Below are 22,038 nucleotides of genomic sequence, written 5' to 3' on the forward strand. Positions count from 1 at the left end.
TTGAGCCAAAAAAAGGTCTCAGCTGGAGGCACCCAAGTGATGTGGCACTTTTAAATGGAAGGAGAAACAGTTCAGGAAAACCAGTTTTGTTTTATTGTGTGTAAAATCAAGTGAAAAAAGCAGTACAAATAGCAGTGTATCTTTATAGTAACAAAAATAACTCCAACTTGAAAGACTTAAAATTGACTACTGAATTCTTAAGTTACAAAATTCCAAAGCAGGATTGTAGTAATTCCAGAGATACAAAATTGGTAAGTAGGCATCTGCTGGTGTGCACAGAACAGTCTGAGATGCATCAATCACAATGCACATGGCACAGCAGTAAGGTATTGAATAAATTAGTCTGTCACCTCCTCGTGCTCTATTTACAACAGCTTACCTCAAGGCTGCTTAAGGAAACTATAGATATGTATAGATCATCTGAAGAGGATTAAAAACTCCAGATTTTGGATAATTGTAAAGCTAACTGGCTAACAAACCACAGGATGCTAGATCACGGACTTAGGGTTGCAGCAAAAATCTTCAGTCCTGTGGCATGTTGATTTAAACCACTTAGTATCCTACTAGAAGTTTAAATTTGGTCAAGAGGCACTTCTGCAAATTACTAGCATATTCATCTCTTCCATCCAATAAATCACTGATTTAAGTAAAGTCTTCTAAAAGACAAACCAAAATCCCTCCCATTTCAAGTCTGATAGAAGTGGAATGAAGAACTGAAGACTACAGCTATGAGCAGGATTTCTGGTAAGTTCAGGAACATGTTTTGTTTCCTGCTTCATATTCCTTTAAATTAAACTCAATTCGTATCAATTGGGAACAAGGAGAACTCGGGTTTTGCCCGGGCAGTGAGGTTGAACTGTAGTGTCCATGGAGTTGTAGTGTACTTCACAGGCATAGATCTGACACTTGTGTGTTGCTCAGCTGTTTCTTGCCTGAAGAGGCTGCTTTGTCCAGGGAATCTTTGCAGGAAAGTGTAATGCCCCAAACCCTTCAACCACTGTCTATCTTGCACACAGTGAAGGATTAGTACAGTGCTCCTCCCCACAGCACTGTGCAACTCTTAACTCTGGCATTTGAAATTGGTAGCAGGGGGGACAGGACAGCTCCCTCCTAAAAGCTTAGGCACAGCAAACCCTCTGGTATCCCATAGCAGAAACAACATTTCCTCCTAAAATAGGAGGCTTTTGTGCTACAGAAGAATCCTGTCCAAATTAAGGCTTTTCCAGTTGCTTTCAGATAACTTGGGTCTGTCCTGTCCTGAAAGCCATGACTACAGAAGTCTTGCCATGTACCTGCAGGGCAGACTTTAGAGAAGCACTTTGCTGAGGGGAGTATTTTCTACTACTGCCAGTTACACCAGAAGAAGTTAAAATAAAAAAGTAGTGTTTACCACAGGTAGAAACATGCACACCTTCCAGAAAATCTGTTCCAGTCTAATATTTCCTTCTTTCTTTGATACCAGTCTACACATCTCCCTCCCCAGCTGGATGATGGATTAGGACATCATGGATTGTTGCACAGCCTTCTGCAGGGACTGCCTGGTCACCAGCAGCCGTACCACCTCCTCATTCCTTTTGGTCAACCTCTTCCTGGCCTGGTCATGGGTCACCATTGTCATATCCCAGCCATTCACCTGGGAACAAAAAAAAAACTTAAAATGAGGCAGGTGCAGGGACCCACAGGTGTCCTGTAACTGTTCTATCAGAACCATGTAGTAGATATGGTTATGCCACAGCTCAGTTTATTTATAAAACCCACAAACTGTCCTGGGAAGTACCCAGAAGATTATTTTCCCCAGCAGATGCTTCTCTGCATTGTGCAGCTGTCTTATCTTGATGCTTACCTGCATGATCTTATCTCCAATCTGGAGTCCTGCAACTTCTGCTGGGCCTCCCTCTGTCACCCTTGTTACATAGATACCCTGGAAAGAAGGAATAAGTGTTCATCTACTAAATATGGGAGGATTCAGTACTCAAGGGACGTTTGACTGACAATGCTAAAAAAACTCTGTAATGTTATCATCAGATTTTAGTTAAAAACAGACTTGTGCAATGTTGGAAAATAGAAAAGGTGGAGAAGTCACTTGAATAACCTCAGCCTGCAAGTGATAATGGGGCAACAGAGTATCTGTGGTAAAGGGCAGAGGGCAGATGATGCTTTGGGTATCTCAGCCTTTGGGAGAGGGAGTTGCTACAGAAAAAGATTATCTGACCTTGTCAGTCTTGTCTTCGGAGAAGGGATTCTGAGTAGGATCCTGATCAATGCCACCCCCAATGCTGAATCCCAAAATCAAATTGTCACCTTGACGAAGCTTATGTATTTCAATTCTTTGCTGGAAAGAGAAAGAGATCAAATAGCTGAGTATTGTGATGAGTGAAGAAATTTCAAATGCATTTCAGACACAGGTACTTCAGATCCAGTTAGCTTGTATTTCACAGAGATCCCATGACACAGCCCAGCACTTCAATTACTCAGAGCTTTTCTGCCTGCCCAGAAATAGAAGGGAACACTAAAACCAGATCATGTCTCTTTAAACATGACTCATGCCTTGATAACCAGCAGTCACTTATGACCGGCCTCATCTTGCTCGTTATCCTCATGCCTTATGTTCCTGCTAGTCCTATCAGCAGAAATAACAACCTATTATTAGGATGGTTCTTTTTCAGGATAACTTTTGTAACCCAGGGCAGGTTCCTCAGTGCCCGATGCACAAAGGCATCTGACCAGCTTTGTGCATTATGTCAGCACTGTAGAAATGCCAGCTGGTGCAATTCCTGAGCCAGGGTAAAAAGCCACGGTCTTAACTGGCATAATAATTTCTCAAAAGCTGCTTCAACCCTAACTAATGGAAGATGTTCCTGCTCATTACAGGGGGGTGGGATGAGATGACCTCCATGGGTGGCTTCCAACCTAAACCATTCTATGATTCTCCTCTCACAGCCCTGGCACACAGACCCTGAACTTCCCCACTGAATTCCAAACTCCCTCGGCACAGCATCCGTGTCCTCAGCTGGGGCCACATACCCAAGCACAGCCCCCGTTACCATTCCAGCCAGGGGAAATCACAGAATCCCTTACTTGCACTGTGTGTTGATTAAACCATTATCTCACTTTAACAGCTCTGCTTCCTAAACCCCACCCAGACAAGCAGGTGCTTATCCTGCCCCTGCCCTCGCAGAGCGGGCACCGCACCGAACTTGGCCTCAGCTGCCGCAATGTCTCGGTACCGGGAGAACGCGCGTCTCGGCGGGGCTCTTTTCTCTCTCTTTTCTCAAGCAACTCCCGAGCAGCCCTGGCCGGGGGTCGGTCCCTCCGCCCGGCGGAGTCTCCCCTCTGTTCTCCCACCCGCTATCGCAGACGGAGAATCTGACAGCCCCCGCGGCGGGGAGCGGCCGCCGGGGCGGCAACCGGGGCCGGCGGCGCTGCGGAGCGAGCGGCCGCGCCCTTCGCCCGCAGACCGGGGCTGCCCGGGGAAATCCGCCCTCCGACAGCCCGCAGGGCACTGCCGGGGACACCGGCACCGTCACCTGTGCCACCGTCACCTGTGTCCCCGTCCCTGCCCCTCACACTTCGCTCGCTCCTTCCATGCACTCGAGAACCGGAGCTGCCCCGGGGCGGCACCTCCGCCCCCGCCGGGCACCTCCGCTCACTGACAACGCGCAGGGCGCTCCCGGGCACCACCGGCATCCCCCTCTCCATCCCCGCCAGCAGCCCCCAGCACGGTATTCCCGAATAGCGGTGACCGGCTGGCCCGGTACGAACGCCATGCCCACCCCTCCCGTGCCCGCTCACCACCACAGCGGTGACCGGCTGGCCCGGTACGAACGCCATGCCCACCCCTCCCGTGCCCGCTCACCACCACGGCGGTGACCGGCTGGCCCGGTACGAACGCCATGCCCACCCCTCCCGTGCCCGCTCACCACCACGGCGGTGACCGGCTGGCCCGGTACGAACGCCATGCCCACCCCTCCCGTGCCCGCTCACCACCACGGCGGTGACCGGCTGGCCCGGCACGAACGCCATGCCCACCCCTCCCGTGCCCGCTCACCACCACGGCGGTGACCGGCTGGCCCGGTACGAACGCCATGCCCACCCCTCCCGTGCCCGCTCACCACCACGGCGGTGACCGGCTGGCCCGGTACGAACGCCATGTCCGCCCTGTGGCCGCCGCCGCCCGAACAAAAGCGCCTCGCCCGGCCCCGCCCCCCGCTCCCCGCCAGCCAATTCGGCCCCACCCCCGCTCCCCATCAGCCAATCCGGAGCCGCCCCGCCCGCGCGGCCGCGTCCCGTCGGGCCCCACGCCAAGATGGCGGCCGGGCGGCGGCGCGGTCGGGGCGAGCCGGGCCCGGCGGGCGGCCCGCGGTGACGGGCGCTGTGCGGGGTCTCTTGGCGCGGTGTGAGGCCTGGCGGAGCGGCGGGGCTGCACGCAGTGGATGAGAGGTATGGAGGAAGGGGAGGACGGGGAGGACGGGCGGGAGGGCCCGCGGGGCTCTCCCGGCAGCGTGAGGGCGGGCGGCCTCGTACAGCGTGTGTTTGCTTCACCTTAGTGTCGCTGCGAGCCGGGAGGTGGCCGAGCCCTGCGCGGAACCATGGCCGCCGTGGTGGCCAAGCGCGAGGGGCCGCAGTTCATCAGCGAGGCGGCGGTGCGGGGTAACGCGGCCATCCTGGACTATTGCCGCACCTCGGTGTCCGCCCTGTCGGGCGCCACGGCCGGGATCCTCGGCCTCACCGGCCTGCACGGCTTCATCTTCTACTTCCTGGCCTCCGTCCTGCTCTCTGTGCTGCTGGTGCTGAAAGCCGGGCGGCGGTGGAACAAGTACTTCAAGTCGCGGAGGCCGCTGTTCACGGGGGGGCTCGTGGGAGGGCTCTTTACCTACGTCCTGTTCTGGACTTTCCTGTACGGAATGGTTCACGTGTACTGAGCAGCTCCGGGCCAGCGGAGCGGGAGGACTGTTGCCAAAAGTCACTACACAATAGCTCAGCTCACCTTCCAAACTGTTGTCCGTGGCTCGTGTCGTTAATGCTGTTGGTAAATTATGTCCAAGTACAAATTAATCAGTAGCACTGTTCTAATTAAACTGAATGTGAAGCACCGCTTGGATGCCTCCTGTATTTGTTTCTTTGTTAAGGGATAATTTCTGTCACTAAGAGCAGGCACAGCTGTGGGGTTTGGTTCGTATAATCCCTTGTATCCTTTGTGTTTTGGATATACACACCAATTACAATCCCTTTTGGATGTGCTGCATGTTCCTACACACAAATATTGAAGCAGTAACACAGCACTCTGAAATAATGAAATTATTTTAAAATAATTCTGCTGACACAAGAAAATAATTAATGGATGTAAAGGTTTGGTACAGAAATGTGCATGCAAACGTCTTCCATGCCATCAGTAAATGACACTGTCACAGGTGCTTGTCACTGGTCTCCAGAAAAGCCACAAAAGGGGATAATTCCATCACCCACCATCCAGGTAATGCCTTTCCTATAGCCCTGTTCCTGCAAAAATAAGTGATTAATTGATTTGCTTACATCAGTGTATCACCAAGAGAAGGTGGTGTGACCTAAAAAAACACAGAGCACTCTCAGGGAGCATTGGCCTGAAGTGACACATTTTATTGCTGAACATGAAACACATGGAGCAAAAAAAAAAAAAAGTCAAAGTCAAGAAACTCCTGAGAAGGAATCTGGTTATGTTTTATTAACAGCAGGGGTTGTAGGAGTTGCATTACAGTCTAAAGAAAGGAAACATTCTAGGGGATCTGGGAGGCCTGAAGATTTAGATTCAGGAAATAGCTTTGGTCCTCACAAGAGGATGTTTTGGCAAGGTAAAACAATGGTTTCAGCAGAGCACAGTCAGCTTTGCACGTTAGGAGGAGCTGCTTGGTGACCAGGAGTTCTGCCAGGTCCTGATGTCATGCAGGGGGTGCACCATGTGTTTCACCATCTAGAAATTACTCAACTCCAATTAAACCCTGACAGTCAAAAGCCTGGGCTGCTGTGGTGCTAACTCTTGTGCACTTCCCCATGTAGTGACTTGTGTTTGCCTTGAGGAAAAACTTGTGACGTGGAGAGAAGGTTTTGGATGAGATAGAGCACCAGAGATACATGGTTTATCCTAAATGAACTCCACTGCTTTAATTCTATTTTCTAGCCCCATTTTTGGCTCAAAACACAGAAGCAGAGGGGGGGAACTAGACTGGGTGGGGTTTGCTGCCAGTGACTGGGTTCAGAGTTTGCCACTGCTAACAGAGGTGCATTTTAATTTAGGATGAACCTGTACCTCAGAGTAACAACCTTAAAGAAGTTAAAGCAGAAGTGGGTGCAGCTGCTGGTGCCATTTGTGCGTTCCATGGCAGCAGCTCCCTGATGCCACCCTCAGATGCTGCAGCAGGAGCCCTTTAACTTTTGGTATTGAAAGGGTGCACGGAAACATTTAATCTTCATCAGGACAACTCCCAGTCAGTGGTAATGGGACATCACTTACAGAACACAATGATATTCCTTAAGCCCTTTTCTGAGATTAGTTACATCCCCACATGAGCATAAATGGACCAAATGGGCTGCAGGGAGACTGATTCTGCTGAGAGACAAGCACTTGTATTTCCTGGAGGTTACTGCTGTTGAAGTAGCAGGCAGATGTCTTCTGACTCTCCCTGGTGTTGGTGTATTCAGAGGAAGCTGGCACAGCCTGTGTCCCTGGCAGAGCTGCCCCCTTCAGTCTGCAGCACAGCCCAGGGTGCTGTGAGAAACAGAAGCACTGAGTCCCCATCCAGATCTGCCCACCAAATCAGGAAGAGATGCAGGAAGGACAATCCTGAGCAAATGAAACCAGGCACTGAAGCAAGGAGGCAGAACCCGTGCAGGTGCTTCCAGGGCCACGTTGCTTCTCAGTGCATTAACCCCCATAAGAGTGACTGTGTTCCCCTGCCTCAGGCCCTGCAGGATCACAGCCCCTTCCCCAGCTCCAAGAGCTGCTCCAGTGCCACATTTCCCTGCACTTCCTGAGCAGAGCAGTCCTGCTGCTTCACACCTGATGTCACATCACCCAGGCAGGAGCTGGAGGCAGTAGCTGCCAAGGCAACAGAGCAGGAAACAGGTTGGATTTCAGCTTCAGCCCTTCCCAAAGTAAAGCACAGGCACAAGACAATACTGGCTATTGGCATAAGTACAGATGTATCTATCAGTGGGTATAAAAACATTCATTTGGTGCCTTTGTCCTTTTATAAAAAATCCTTTTATAAATCCATAGTGACAACACACTGTTGCGAGCTCAGGATACCAGAGAAATCTCAGGGAGGAAAGGCAGTCTTCAGAGGAGGTTTTTTCCTCTGGGAATCTTGATGATAGTAGGGCTGACCTGGGCTATGTCCACCTCCCAGTGCTGGTGTGATGCCACACCTGTGTGGATTTCCTGGAGCACGAGTCCAGCTGGCAGAGCCTCGCGGTGCCTAGAGCCCACCGAGCTGGTCCGGGCTCTGATTGCCGTTCAGCGTAGGGCTCGACAAGGACTTCCTGGAGCTGGACCTGGGAAACAAACACAGTGACAGGATGAGCAGGGTTTGTTTCAGCAGGCAAAAATGTTCCCAGCCAGGCCTGTCTCACCCCAAAGGCCCCTCCACACAGTGAAAGCTCCAGATCTCAGTTTCATGAGGCTCTTGGAGCTGCCCCAATTTCGGTCATTAGGGACCAACAGCACAAGGTCATTGCCAGTCCAACCGTGACACAGCAGCTGCCTTTGCTCCCCAGCTCACTGCAGCAAGGAGTTACAGAAGAGGCCAATAACTTGGCCAAAATCATTTGGAAAAATATATTTCTGTGGAACTGTGCTCACATATCTCCTCCTATTTGTACCACTCTTAACAAAAAGCCATGATTTTTAAAGCCAGGCCCACTTACTTGACTTCCTCATACTTTTTGCCTCGATAAAAGTTACTCTTCTTGATCAAATACAGCAGCACCAGGTCACAAAAGAAAGCACCCTGCAAAGGGAAAGAACTTGTATTTTATCTTTGAGACAGAGGTGTTCCAATCTCGTTAGAAATTAACATTAATTGAAGAATAACTTGTAGAAGCAGTGTTCTCCTTCATTCTCCATGCATTTTCCAGGGTATGTATATATTGCATACGCTCTGTGGGGGTGTTTAGACAAGCAGGTTTATTAACAAATGCTTTTAGGACACACTGGCTGAGTAGTGAAGATTCTGCTGGAGAAGATTTAATCACTCCATCCCATTTTCATCCCATTTGGGATCTGGGTCCCAATATGTTAATTTAAGACAAAACATTCACTTACAGCTCCCATGAGTGCCAGCCCCGAGCTGATATTGATAATGGTGGGAATGATGTTAAATTTCCCTGCCTGGAAGAAGAAAGGTCATGAAGTCACCCCTGAGAGAACAACCCACAAAACAAACTCAAGGGTGTGGTACTATCCTGGGGAAGCTGCTGCTGCCCCTGGGTGTGTTTTGTCCCCAAGCACAACCACGGGTGATTTGCAGTGAACAATCTTGAAGGCTGAAGGTCTGTGTCTCAGATCTGACTCTCCCTGGCTGCATTTCTGAGCTTGCATCATCGCTGGATTATGCTTCTTTTCTCTCTGCAGTGCTTGCACATGGAAAACAAGTCTCTGGGGCACATTTATTTCTGTTGGGATTTACCTGAGCCTGGTTTTAAGTAGAGTAGGTGCAGGCTTGGCTGCACTCCAGCTGATCTCTCTTACATGGGGTTAGCTCCACATGGATGGATGGGAAAAGCCCTTTCCTACAACAAGCCCCAGAGTCTGTCCTGACCTCACAGCTGCCTCCTCCCACTTTCTTTCTCTCCAGGCTCTGGGACATTCTGGCCTGGGCCCTCACCTTGCCATTCACCATCACATCGAAGCGGATTCCATACGCTTTAATGAGCGTCCGGTAGTCGACCCCCTCAGCATCCCGGTAATACTTGGCAAACCTGGAATACAACAATGCTGGGTTTAATTCCATCTGCCCCTCTGAATTCTCTCACCCCTGCAAAGTGATCTGTTCTCTTATCAAAGCCAGCTTTAGCCTGCCAGGAGCACTCTCTCCCTCCTCTGCAGCACTCTGTGCTTGGCTGTAGCAGTGTCTGGCACAGGCTGGTGCCACTCCACTGCCAACCTCCAGCACCTGCAAGTCCAAGCAGCTCAGCCCAACTGTGGTACTGCATTGTGTCCTCCTCTGTACCCACCTGAAGTTGTACCCAGAAGAGATGGATGTTTCTGCAGACTTGTTATCCAGTCGGCTAAAAGAATAGTGAGGATTACATTCAGAAGGGGCTTTATCAAGATCACAGTTCCATTCAATCTGAATTCCTATCACACCACCCTTAAAAGAGAGAGACAGGTTGAGTTGTTTAAGCTTAGTTCAGTTAAAGTGTCTTCAAATTTGTCAGACCCTTGGGCAGGTTTTCCCCAGGGACAAGAAACAGCTGCACTTTTGGTCACAGACAAAGGGGCACACACTCCTGCCTGGGCTGGGTTCACGTGTGTGATATTAATCCCAGTATTACTCTACAATCCCACTTCTCCCTGTGTTGGTATCCTGAGGTTTCTCATCTGAGGACACTGATTTCATTCCACACTTCAGTGGGGAAGATGATCTTTTATGCAGGAGTAGAGTTCCAAAGTTCTGGGTTAAAACCAATGGTGTAGTAATGTTGAAATTAAACAAAGAGTCCCTGCTGGCAGAGCAGCAGTTTGGGCAGCCCTGAACAGAAGACAACTGACCCAACCAGCCCTTTTACAGGACCCCCGTTCCCTGGGGACAGGATAAATGGGACCAGCTTGACTTTAAGCACTGGCACCTCTGCAATGCAGCCTGGACAGGAGGCAGCTGCCTGGGCAGTGACCCCTCACAGCCTCCCAGGGAGCACTGAGCCAGCTGGGAAGACCCAAAAGTCCCAGGTTCACTCCTACCTCCAAGGCCATTTCCTGGAAGTTGCCCCCAGCCCAGCGGACGATGTTCCCCAGCACGAAGATGGGGCAGTAGGGATGCTCCTGGCTGTACCGACAGGTCTTCAGGTAGGACTCGTTGTCAGTTGCCAGCACATTCATCCTAAATGTAAGAAAAAGGGAAATCCACCTTGGCTACCTCTTTCCTTGCCTTCACAGCCTGCACCAGGGATACAGAGACAAGAGGCTTCTCCAGCACCCTCTGTGCACACCACCCTTGTCACCCTGGCCTGGGGAAAGCAGTCTGTCCCCACAGAAATGACCTCCTGACCAGGAAAGGACTTGGCCAGCTGAATCTGGGCTCAAGAAAGGACTCACACAGAACAGAGCTGTCAGACTGCTCCAGGGTCACCTGTTTTTCTCAAGGAAAAACAGAAGAATTCTAGAAATGCCTATCTGAGCTCAGGACAAGAGCCAGAACATGCACATTTCTACACTGCTTTAGTTTGCTCACATTGCAGCAGCAAAGGCAAACAAATATTTTTAAATTTGCACTTTTTGCCAGCCTTGCCCAGGCACTTAATTTTTATGAAGGAGGGGGAATATCTGTTGAGCAGGAGCAGCTCAGGAACCTGTGGCACTTACTTGGAGAACTTAAACTTGGGGAAGCGAATGGAGTTCTTGATGTAAACAGTGAAGTTTTCTGCGCTGCCCAGCAGTGGTTTCCTAGGAGAGAAGGGTTTGTTCTCTTTGTCCCCTGCCCACATGTGAAATCTTGAATTGCCATTTGAGAAGCAGCTTCATCCAATAGGTTGGATGGCACCAGGCCAGCTGTGCCACTTCCCCCACAGTGCCAGCAAGGGGTTGGTGAGGAGCGTGCAGGTTCAGGGGACACCCCGAGACCTGGGAACAGCCAGGGAGAGAAGCAGGGGGAGCAGAGGGCCAGGATTGCCAGGGGAGCCTTGCAGAGCCCTTCCTGCACTGAGCAGCCAACATTTGAGCAAGCAGCCAAGCAGAGGGGACACAGGAGCTGCCCTGAGTGACACACAAGCCAAGCAACTCAAGCTTGGAAACAAGACACATACTTGGGCTTGTATCTTTTCTCCACTGGGCACCAGGCCAGTATCTCACAAGTCCCTCTGGTGCTGCCCCTGTCTTTCAAACAACGGCCAGTCTTAACCCCTGCGAGCAAACATCACAGAAAAGGTCACACTGAGCAGTCACCTCCTCTCCTTGCCTACAGGGCACATGAAAATGGAGGATTTTCCCTCTCTTCCCTTCCCTGCTGTGAAAGGGCCTCTCAGCTGGAACAAACACCCTCTTGTGCCTCTGAGCAGCCCAGGGTTCCCTGGCCCAGGCACCACAGAGCTGTAGGCAAGGCAGGGACCTTAATAAAAGAGAGGAAAGAAAAGAAAGGCCTTGGTGCTGTCTGTAATCAGAGTTCTGGGGTCTGTGACCAGGCTGAGGCCTCTGAAGGACACCTGACACAGCACAGACAGGGACACTTCCATTACCATTGCCGGCCACCACTGCTTCCCCTTCCAAGCAGTCCGTGTCCTTGTCACACAGGGCATCGGGAATGCTGGCACTCTGCAAAGGGAGAAAGGACACAAGTGAGTGTGACAGGACACCAGAGGCAGAGGGGTGAGAAAGCACAGCTGACATGGGTGAACTCTCTGTGTGAGCACTAAAACCACACAGCTGAAGTGGTAACTGGGGGTCATGCAAACATATCCCACCACCAGGAGCACCAGGATTCAGCCACACTGTCCCAATTTTGGGTTCTGCTCAGTCTGGGGAGGGTCAGACTGAGAAAAAAACCAACATCAGTATTCACCAAAACCAGGCAGGAGGGCACTTTAATTTAAGATAACCCTACCTTGGATCTAAGCCATAAAGTTCTCTGGTCCAAATCTGCCCTGTCCTGGCTGCATGGCCAGCAGAGGACAGCAGTGCCCTGACCAATCCAGCTGTGACATGGAAATCCATCTGCTTCATGGACACAGCACTCCCTGCACAGCCAGAGACCTCCTCCCCCAGCCTCCAGCCCATTCCAAACATCTCCACAGAGGATATTCCACATGACACAAAGAACTCGTGCCTTTGGCCTTCAGGCCGTGTTCTGGAAGGTGCTGAGCACCCACCCTGTGTCTGGAAGGGGATGAGAGCCTGAATGTTCAGCACTTTCCAGGATGGGGCTCTTAAAAATCTCCTCTCCCCATGACTACCCTGAGTCACATGGAAGCTGTTTTCCCAGAGCCTTTTCTAACCCTGAGAATCACTGCTTAGTCTGATGGCCAGCTGGGCAGAAATTCAACACCACCTAAAGTCAGGAAGGCTCTACATGATCAATGCCTCTGGAAATTAAGACAGCTGAGCCTCCCAGGTTTACAATAATTTCCCAACTGAGCTATTACACTACAGGAAAAAAACACTTGTCTTTCATCCTTCCTTTCTTTGTTGGTCCAGAAGTGTCCTCTGTTGGTTCTTACCCCCGGTTTTGCAGGGGTCTGGGGGTCAAGGGACTCAGTTCTTCCTACCTCAGGACACATGGCTTGTCTCTGGTTTGGGGTCACAATCAGATTTGTCATGACAAAGAAGACGCTTTCACCCTGCAATAAACAGAGAGTTAGAAAACTTGGTTTACTTTTAAAGGACTGGTAATAAGGAGCATGAAGCTCTCTTCAGAAGACAAAAACCCCCTCTCTCCACAGCTTTTCAGGCTGAGACACAACATCACCCTTTGTGTGGATATTTGTTTGGAGGAATTCCCTCATACTGTGGATGTACACACAACCACGAGAGCCAGCCCACGGTCCTGTGGGGAGGCAGAGCACCCCAGCAACTCAAATAACAAACAACAGAAAACCCCTTCCAGCATCACTTCCTTGTATCCCAGCTCCTGTTAATTCACAGGGAAAATCTGGATAGATTCAGCACCCACATGGGGTGATGCCAACCTGGGGAGGGATGACATAGTCTGCAACGTCCCACAGCCTCTCCCCCAGCTCTGAGGTGTTGGTGAAGGCCACCCCTTTCAGCTTGGTGATGACAGAGCTCTGGAGGGATGTGTCTGTGTCCTGGTAGCCTTTCTTGACCACAAACACCCACCTGTGTGAACACAGCAGTTAGTTGGGGTGGTCAGGGAATGAGTCAGACAGAGAAATTCACACCAAGGTCAAATCAAAACATGCCAATGACACCAAACCCTCTGCAACTGCTACTGCTAATAAAGGATAAACTCTTGGACACAAGCTGTGCTTGTCAACAGTGGAGAAATGTGTAATAATAGGTCATGAGGTAAAAAACCAAAGCCTCCATCTGTGCTACACTCAGCATCCTCAGAGAGGGTAAGGAAGAGCAGGGTTGTGTCTTTCTCAAGATGAAAAACACTGGAGGCTTTTGCAGGTTGCAGGGCAGAGTGTGGTTGGCTTCACAAGCACAGGACTCTCACTTCAGCACACAGCCACAGACCATGGCTGGGGACATGGAACCCCTGCAGGTGAGTTGGGTGTTCCTGACAGAAACCTGCAGGGAATATTCCCAGCTGGATACAGGGTCCTTTGTAAGCCAGGGTGATGGGAACAACCTGGCTGCACCCTGGGAGAGCTGCCTTGCTGAACAGCCCATGGAAAGGCTTTGCTTCCTTCTCTCCACTGAAAGCAGCAGGAGTTCCATTTCACTGGGTGAAAACCTCTGGCTCAAAAAAAATTCTTCCAGCTCCCCCTCAATACTGCTAAAATCGCCTGCCAGGACAATAAAACACCCTTGAGGAAGCTGAGGATGCTAGGGCAGGTTGAGAGAGGGAAAGAGGCTGAATCTGTGGCACAGCTCCCATTTTCAAGGGAGGGGAAGGGGCTGAGCAGCACTGGAGGCACACAGTCCTTCTCTTGCCACGTGTGCCAAACCTGCACGTTAACGTTCCCCACCCTGAGAAGTTTCCTGCTTTCCCCTTTTCCCAGGAACATTGATTTCCTCTCCCAGGAGGGCTCAGAAACAGTGAATTTTCCTTGCATTTTCCACAGCGAATCATGGAATAGATGCAGCTGCATCCAAGAAATAGTCCAGAAGGGTTTGATGATCCCCACCCCAAGCCAGCCTTTGAGCAGGGACATGCTCCTGTAAGCCCCAGCCACAAAGGAGTCACTGCAGGGACCATCAGGGCCAGTGACAGGGTTTGCAGATGCCAAAGGAGGAAATCAACCCTTCCCTGTCCATGCTGTATCTGTCTTAGCCCTCAGCAATGTTATTCACAGGATTCCTCCCTCAGCCACTCTGTGCCAGGCTGCTGAGGCTTCACTGGTGCTCTGCTCCCTGGAGCAGGCTCTGGGACTGCACAGCTTTCTATAAATACACCCAGCACGTAAAAATGACTCTGCTATATTTAATCACTGGAAACACGAGGTGTGAGAAAGGTGAAGGGACCCAGAAGCACAGACAGTGAGGGGACAGAGCTAGGTGTCACAACCTGAAAAGCCTCAGAAACTCAAGAATCAACAGCACAGGCTGGATAATTCCAGCTCTGAGCCTGCAGGGACGATCCCTGTGCCCATTACACACCAGTGTGACCAGTCTGCTGCAGAACTGGGCCTTTCCCAAGCTATTCCCGAGCCAAGCTGCCCTGCTCTGAAATGAATGCAAAGCAGCCGACATTCCCGCTGCCTCAGCCCCCACAAGCCTGGCTGCTGCTCCCACTCCAGCAAAGAAATCTCTCACTTTCTGCTTGCTTCCTTCTCATCTAGACCTGAGCAGCTCCTGATGCTGTGCAGAAAATGCAGGTGTGCCCCAAGGCTCAGCACTGTGGCTGTTAATGCTCGTTTTTCCTGAGGAGCCAAGTGGTAGGGTTTGGCACCATTCCCACAAAATATAGAAATAAAGGCATAAATAATGTAGTGCAAAGCCATAATCACGGGGTCTATTTTTAACCCAACCTTAATCTGAAAGGTAGAGCTGAATCTAGCCATCCCTAGCAGATGAAAAATCAGATATAACCCATTAGACATCACAAAATGCAGCTGTATAAACATGTCTGATTATCTACATTGAAATCAGGAGGCACAGCAGGCTGTCACTGTGAGCAGTGACTAATTTATCTTTATCACAGCAAAATCCATCTTTATCACAGCAAAATCCATCTTTATCACAGCAAAACATGAAGAAGAGTGTGATTCTTACCCCACCAGGTAAGCCAGGATGGAGAGCTGCACCACTCGGTAGAGGACCCCAACCTTCTTGTTCTTTGCAATGACGTATTTCTCCGTTTTATAATCGAAAAGAGACAGAAATAAAGCCTTCCAAGCCACCTGCCCCATGCTCCCAGCTCGCTCGGTGGCTGGAGCAGGCACAGCTCGCACCACCCACACTTGCAGAGCGTGGAAACCTGACACACCAGCCTTGATCCCTCCCTCAGCTGCTCCCCGGCAGCAGCTCAGGCACAATCCAGCAGCTGCACTAACTCACATCCTTCCTGAGCTGCTTTCCAGCCGATTCATCCCTTGGGAAAGCCCCTCTCCCACCTCAGTTTTACCCCCAGGTTTCATTCTCTCCCCACACAAAATGTTTAGAATGAAATATGTTCTAATGTAAAGCCATGGTCACACAATCACAGAATGTGCTGAGCTGCAAGGGACCCACAAGAATCCAGTCCAGTCCCACTCTTAGCCCCACACAGGTACCCCAAAAATCCCACCCTGTGCCTGGGAGTGTTGGCAAATGCTCCTGGAGCTCTGTCAGGCTGTGTCCATTCCCTGGGGAGCCTGTTCAGTGCCCAGTCACCCTCTGGAAGAGCCTTTTCCTGATACCCAACCTGCCCCTCCCTGACACAGCTGCGGCCATCCCCCCATGTCCTGTCACTGGTCACCAGAGAGCAGAGCTCAGCTGCAGCATCCAAGGGGACACAGCTACAGTCTCTCACCATTTCTTCATGTTTAAAACCTTTCTTCAGACTTTACAGGATGACACCACATTGGATTAAATTTTTGATTCCTTTTGCATGAGCAAAGAGAGCCAGGGTCCTCAACAGTCAACCAAAATACCTGCCTGGTTCCCACACCTTCACACCAGAACCCAAATTAAGAAACTAATGAGTAAATTCTGCATGTGCCTAAGGATAAATCAATGCTTTCCAGGAGCTGGACTTGAGGAAACAAGCACAGGTAACAGAGGGGATGAGCAGCCTGGGTTTGTTTCAGGAAGCAATGTGGGCAAGAAGTTCCCAGCCAAACCTGTCTCATCTTAGCCCAAATGCCCCTCCATGCAGCAAAAGCTCCAGATTTGAGTTTCATGAGGTTTCCAGAGCTGCTCCAATTCCATCCTGGGTCATGAGGGACCAACAGCTCAAGGCCAGTGGCAGTCCAGTGACACAGCAGCTGCCTTTGCTCCCCAGCTCACTGCAGCAATGAATTACAGAGGGATCCAGCAACCCCTAAATTAATTTCAAGAAATACAATTTCCTGTAATTTACCTTTGTTTGTCATTAACAATTACCGTGCTCCTGTATCTCCTTTTATTTCTATTAGGCTGAAAAATAAAGCCAGTGCCCTGCACAAATCCCTTCCCTGAGAAAATCATTCTCAAGATGTCAGGCTTTATGAAAATTTTGTCCTTCATCCTCCTTAAATTCCATATCAAATTTAAAGAGATGGACCTGGTTTTTAATGAAGTTGCTCCAGATCACAAGAGAATCACAACCAGAGTCATAAGGAACGAAACACTCCTTTTATCACTCATCCCAGAGCCATCCCTAGAGCTCCTCTGCAAAGGGAAAGAAACCTTTCCCCAGCACCTGCAAACTGGAGCACCAACCTGCCTGTGACAAAACTAGAACACAAACCACCTTGTAACCTGCTGGCTGCCAGAGCAGCTCTGCCCTGAGCCTTTGTAGTTATTTTCCAGGTCAATTAATCTGAGAAAGGATTTATACTGCCAATTAATTTGAGAAAGGTTAAAAGAATATATTATTAGAGGAAGAAGTATTCTGCTCCAGGTATGGCCTGAATGTATAAACCACGTTTGATCACTGAAATGAAATTAAAAAAGAGAATATAAAACTGATACTTTCTTGTGGTTTTGGAAGCATCAAGTAGAGGCACAGGTTCAATAGTGTTTTTGGAATAAAAAGTTTCCATTTGTATCAAATCTGCCTCAGAATACTGCTCAGCACAAGCTAAATTTTTCCTGACAATGCTGTTGCTGCAAAAATTTAGCTTGTACAGAGCTGCAAAAACAATTTAGCTGGGACTTTGTGGCATGCTCCTACCAGTGTTTTTTTATCACCTGGTTTTCACAACCTTGTTGTTTTTTTTTCCTTGCCTGGAAATCAAGTCTACTGCTGGGTTTGTTAAAGTGTGTGTGGATGTTCAAACAAAAGCAGTTTCATTCATAGCAGGGGACTAAATAACCCAACGAGGTCTAATTGTCATCATTTAAAGATGCAAATAATGTAGTCTCTTAGTTCTTCTCAAGGGACAGAGGCTCAGTCTTCACTGAATGGTATTTTCCTTTTTGAGTTCCACATCTTCAATTTCTCATGAAAACAAAAAAAGCCCCAGTCCTGTTCCATTCCCACAAGGGCTGTTTGCTCAGTCTGGGACTTCTCCCAGGGAGGATTTCTCCTCCAGGATTGAAACTCCTCCTTTCCCTTTTTTTTTTCCCTTTCAATTCTTGCCATGTCACACCTGTATTTAATTCCTCACACTGCTGACATTGATTGCCTTCTCATAAGTCACACATATAGTACACATATCCCTGTCTGCTCAGACTCATCCTCATCTATTTTCCCTCCACCTGTCAGTCTGGAGCTGATCTCAGCCACCTGAAGGGACTGTGAAAATTCAACTTTCAACCTCTGCCCTGATCGAGGGGCATTTGAAATGCTGCAGGTCACATCTGATGCTGGGGCATGGAAAGATTCCAAGATCAGCCCAATAATATCTTTATATTACACCAAACCAGAGCAGGTGCTTTGCAGACAGCGGCAGACAGCTCTGGCCAGGACAGCTGTGCTTCACCAGGCTGCTTTTGGGTTTTTGGGCACTCATCCTGGTCATTTCCAGTGCCAAATATCATCCCCAAGCACTGACTGATCCCCAGCCACCCCTCACTCTGCTGCCACTGGCTCCCAAAGGCTGGCTCAGAAATGCTGAGATGTATCTCCAGCACGGAAATGCTCCTGCAGCAAATGTTTGAATGATGTAGATCCATCTTCTCTCAGAAACAGGCGCCAGAGCAGCAACTGAAATAGCAGAGAGACAGGGAGGAAGTAAAGAGGAGGTTTGGCAAGGAAATGAACGGAGGAAAGGCAGAGATCAGCTCTCTACATTAGTGGTTTCTTGTCACGTTACCACATTTGTAAGTCAACATCTACAAAAAAACAAGGTGAAGAGTCAAAGTTGAGAGGAAGCTGCTTCAAACCACAGCTCATGCCCACAGAATTCAGTGAGATCAGGCATGAGCTGCTCTCTGAAGGTGACAGGTTTGGATGCAAGAGCAAAGAAAGGTGTGGAGCCCATGGAGAAAAATGCTTCTTTCTTCTCTCTGTTCAACTTCTCTTGTAATCCTGGCTGGGACTTGGTTGGGTAAATGAGCCACTCTTTATCCTCCAAACCAGCACAGCTGCACACCCAGCCTTAATGGAAAGGGAACTTGTGAGGAGAGTTTCTGTCACAATCCACAGAAGCATCCAGAACTGTCTGTAGGAAGAGAAAGGAAATGGGAGAGTGCTGCCTTTGCAGAATATATTCTGTCTTTGATTCAGCCCTCCATTTCCAGGAGAGCCATTTTCAGCCTTTGGATGTGTTCCATGTGCCTCCCCAAATCCTGAATCTCCTATACAGAGTGCAGGAATGTTGTTATTATTAGCTGGAACATTTATCCACTCCTCTCCCCCAAACCAAGAAGGGAAAGTGCTTGAGGAAGAGGATCAGAGGAGAAGGAAAAAAAAGTGCACATCTAATGAAACCAAGGCATCATGCCCTGTTCTGTGAGGGAACTGGTACTGAACAAGAGAAATCAATAAAAGTGCACATAAACCACTGCTGAGACACAGCAGTGCTGTGTTGCAATGAATTCACCACCTAAAGTCAGACAATAAAAGCATCGCTGGGAAATAAGAGAAGAATGTTGAATCAAAGCCTAAAAGCTGAAAGCGTTTAATAAAAAGTGTATTCACATTAACCACTGGTTTAAAGGTGAAGCCCTGCTCTTGAATACACCCAACAGATCAGTATTTACTTCTTTGATAACACAAAGACATGAAATTGGTCCTGGCTTGATACCTTTGCCAGCTCTTACCTCACTGCAAGTACTGAGGAGAAACCTTTATCCCCTTCCTTTCTCATGGAAACAGCTAGAAAATCTAGAATGTGACCTCCACCTTTCCTCCCTGGCATTACCAGCCAGTAACTCCTTACAGCCACAGGAAAACACAGGAGCTACTCAGACTTGACCCCCAGAGGAAGAAGTTTCAGCCTGGCACCTGAGCTCACCTCAGGTCTGCTCTGAACCAGTGTGACCCTGATGCTCCTGACCAGTTGGCATTTCCCCAGCTCAGCACGAGGCTGATGTGTCTCAACTGGAGCCAGCTTAGCCAAGCTGGAGTGGGGGAGCCAAAGCAATCTGTTTGTGGTGGTGCAGCATCACCCAACTCATACACCCTGCTGTAATGAGGACAGGAAATGTCTCTTTAGAGCTACAATTCAATTATCCTCCAAACAAAGCTGTCCCAACAGGCTCTGGAGCACAGCAAAGCTCTCTGATGTCCTTATGTCAGTGCCCCGTGCTTTATAGTGAAGAACTACTGGTGCCCTTCTCCTGGTGAGCTGAGCTCCCTTTCTCCTGCAAACACCCAGGTCACTGCATTCCCACACAAAGCTGGCAGCTTCTGAACAAAAAGAGGGAAACCCAAGGTTTGGGAATCTTCCTGGTGTGTGAGGAAGCCATAAGCAGCTGGTGTCATCCCTGATTAAAACAGCATCACGAAACACAGCGTGTCCTCCTGAGGGAGGCACAAAACTGTGAAGAAATGCAAAGTTGGATAAGTGATGGGGCCCACAGAGATGAAACCAGGAAATTGTGACTCTGCAAAGCCTCTGCCACCTTTGCATGAGGCAGAAAGGTCATGAACCATCCTGGCAGCCCCAAGGCCTCTGGGAGATCTGCAGCAGCTCCTCTGGTCCCCAAATTGCTGCCAGCTCCTTCACCTGGCTGGGGACAGGGGCTGCTGACCCTGAATGAGGCATTTGCAAATCTTCTGTCACTCAGGGAGATACCAGAGCTACACCACTGCCACAAAATCAGGCCCACACAGCCAGGCCACAGGGCTCCTGCACAGGGGACTTTATTCAAAATGTAGATTGCAAATAAATTTAGAAGCAGACACGGCCAGGCTCCCATGGAAACTGCACAAAAAGCCAGCTGTGGTTTGGATGAGTTGAGTCTTGGCAGTCTTGGCTAATCCCTTAAGTGCCATCCAATTACTGCAAATGTGTTTGGCATCTTCTGCAGTGATTGCAAAGAATTAAATGGTCGATGGCACTCGCCGGAAATTACAAGTCACAGAGCCCTGTAATGCATTTAGGAGAAAAAATATCTAAAAAGGAAAATAGCATTACCCACTGCAAGAGCTGACCTCCTTGAGAGCCATAAGGGACAACAAAAGGCTTCCAAGTAATGAAGGAAGCTTAATTCAGAGAAGAAACTAGAAAAATAAAGGAGAGAAGGATTGTTTGTTATTTTTCCACCAGGCAATATTGGTTAGGACAAAGAGACAGGAACTCTTTTGTCTTCTGAATGTCTGAATGAGAAATCTTTGTTTAATCTGCTGCTGTCTATATACACACATTAGATCTGTGGGGTTTATGTGCAGCCAAACATGACAGAAATAAATAAAACAACCACAAAAATAGGAGACAGAGAAAGGAAAAATACCAAGTGTCCATCCTTGATCTTCCTTGGAATCCACAAAGGGGGGCCTGGGATCATTCTACTGGAAGAACACAAGTTCTGCCCAGGCGTCTTCTTTCCCCAAACCCTCCAAATTGCAATTACTGATAACCTGCAGCTGATAAATTACCAGTGTCAGTCTCTCAGATTAAAGAATTACAGATTTCCCTGTGTTCAGTAGGGAAAGGGGAGTACTCGGCATAAAATCCCTGTGTGAAAAACAAAGTTCACTCTTTCAAATTTTTAGAAGTTAAATAAGGGGAAAAAGGGATAAAATCCAGCCCTGGGGTTGGCTATCTGCCAAAAGCACACCCTTAGTTTAAAATAATGTTCTTTATAAACTGTTATGTTACAGGAGATACGTGCATATTCATCAGAGTTTATGCATATTCAAACCTTCCTTTGCATTTAGATGTTCTTTTGCTTGGTTTTAACCTTTGTCTTGTCTTCATGCCATCTTGTAGATTAAACCAATATATTTTATTTCTTCTCGTGATTCCATCCTGTTGTTTTTACACTCCCTGATAACAAGTTGTCAGTAAATTGGGTTCTGGTTTTTGTCACTGTTATATTATCACTCAGATCGTCTACAACTGTGAGAAACTGTCTAGTTATTTTACACCATCCTCGGAGTTAGTTACATAAAAGCATTTTAACATCATAGTCTCCATTTTAATATTATGCTACAGCCTAAGATATATTTATTGAATTACTATTTACTATTTATATAAGCTATACGGTGCATACATAAACTTGCAGATTATGCTATACCAAAAAAACAGTTAAAAGGAAATATAAATTGTACCATATCAACATCTTTGTGATTATTAATAATAAAAAGCTAACACATAAATGCAAAAGCCAATATTATATTGTCATTTAGAACACCCAAAAGAGCAGGAAGCCTCTGCTTTAACTGCATCAGGACAAGAGTTCCATACAGAACCCTAAATATTTTCTGCTCTGCAATGGCAAATATCCTCCCTCTGCTTCTGTCCTACAGTCCAAACCTGATTTCACTAAATTCAGAGGCAGAACAAAAGGCCCAGAACTTAACTCTGGGACTTGATTGCTTCTCTAGGCTCAACAAAACCCTGTGGATGTCTCACTTGCTGCTGCCCCAGGGGAAGGTCCAATGTGTGATGCTCCTTAGTGTTAACGTTTTCCTCTTTCAGGTCCAGGTGAAG

General features: G+C 48.7%; 3 protein-coding genes across 8 annotated transcripts; 1 reads left to right on the forward strand and 2 right to left on the reverse strand.

The window, feature by feature from the left end:
- Positions 1-70: 70 nt before the first annotated feature.
- On the reverse strand, positions 71-4,233 carry TAX1BP3 (Tax1 binding protein 3). Of its 2 annotated transcripts, none has more exons than XM_058854350.1 (4): positions 4,113-4,233; positions 2,213-2,332; positions 1,844-1,921; positions 71-1,633 (listed from the first exon to the last, which is right to left on the reverse strand). In XM_058854350.1, exons 1-4 carry the CDS (start codon positions 4,149-4,151, stop codon positions 1,496-1,498), a joined length of 375 nt encoding a protein of 124 aa, XP_058710333.1. In that variant the 5' UTR covers positions 4,152-4,233; the 3' UTR covers positions 71-1,495. The 2 variants fall into 2 exon arrangements, with proteins under 2 accessions (XP_058710333.1, XP_058710334.1); XM_058854351.1 differs by lacking the exon at positions 4,113-4,233 and adding an exon at positions 3,857-3,967.
- Positions 4,234-4,270: 37 nt separating this feature from the next.
- On the forward strand, positions 4,271-5,094 carry EMC6 (ER membrane protein complex subunit 6). The gene is made up of 2 exons (XM_058854352.1): positions 4,271-4,440; positions 4,548-5,094. Exon 2 carries the CDS (start codon positions 4,590-4,592, stop codon positions 4,920-4,922), a length of 333 nt encoding a protein of 110 aa, XP_058710335.1. The 5' UTR covers positions 4,271-4,440; positions 4,548-4,589; the 3' UTR covers positions 4,923-5,094.
- A 479-nt stretch (positions 5,095-5,573) lies between these two features.
- On the reverse strand, positions 5,574-15,270 carry P2RX5 (purinergic receptor P2X 5). Of its 5 annotated transcripts, none has more exons than XM_058854594.1 (12): positions 15,086-15,270; positions 12,871-13,021; positions 12,451-12,522; positions 11,425-11,500; positions 10,996-11,092; positions 10,556-10,636; positions 9,935-10,073; positions 9,208-9,344; positions 8,859-8,952; positions 8,297-8,362; positions 7,900-7,982; positions 5,574-7,527 (listed from the first exon to the last, which is right to left on the reverse strand). In XM_058854594.1, exons 1-12 carry the CDS (start codon positions 15,220-15,222, stop codon positions 7,452-7,454), a joined length of 1,209 nt encoding a protein of 402 aa, XP_058710577.1. In that variant the 5' UTR covers positions 15,223-15,270; the 3' UTR covers positions 5,574-7,451. The 5 variants fall into 5 exon arrangements, with proteins under 5 accessions (XP_058710577.1, XP_058710576.1, XP_058710578.1 ...); XM_058854593.1 differs by having other exon boundaries at positions 12,403-12,522; XM_058854595.1 differs by lacking the exon at positions 8,297-8,362 and having other exon boundaries at positions 12,403-12,522.
- Positions 15,271-22,038: the final 6,768 nt, after the last annotated feature.

The sequence above is a fragment of the Poecile atricapillus genome, chromosome 21 (assembly GCF_030490865.1).
Source record: "Poecile atricapillus isolate bPoeAtr1 chromosome 21, bPoeAtr1.hap1, whole genome shotgun sequence".
Classification (NCBI taxonomy): domain Eukaryota; kingdom Metazoa; phylum Chordata; class Aves; order Passeriformes; family Paridae; genus Poecile; species Poecile atricapillus.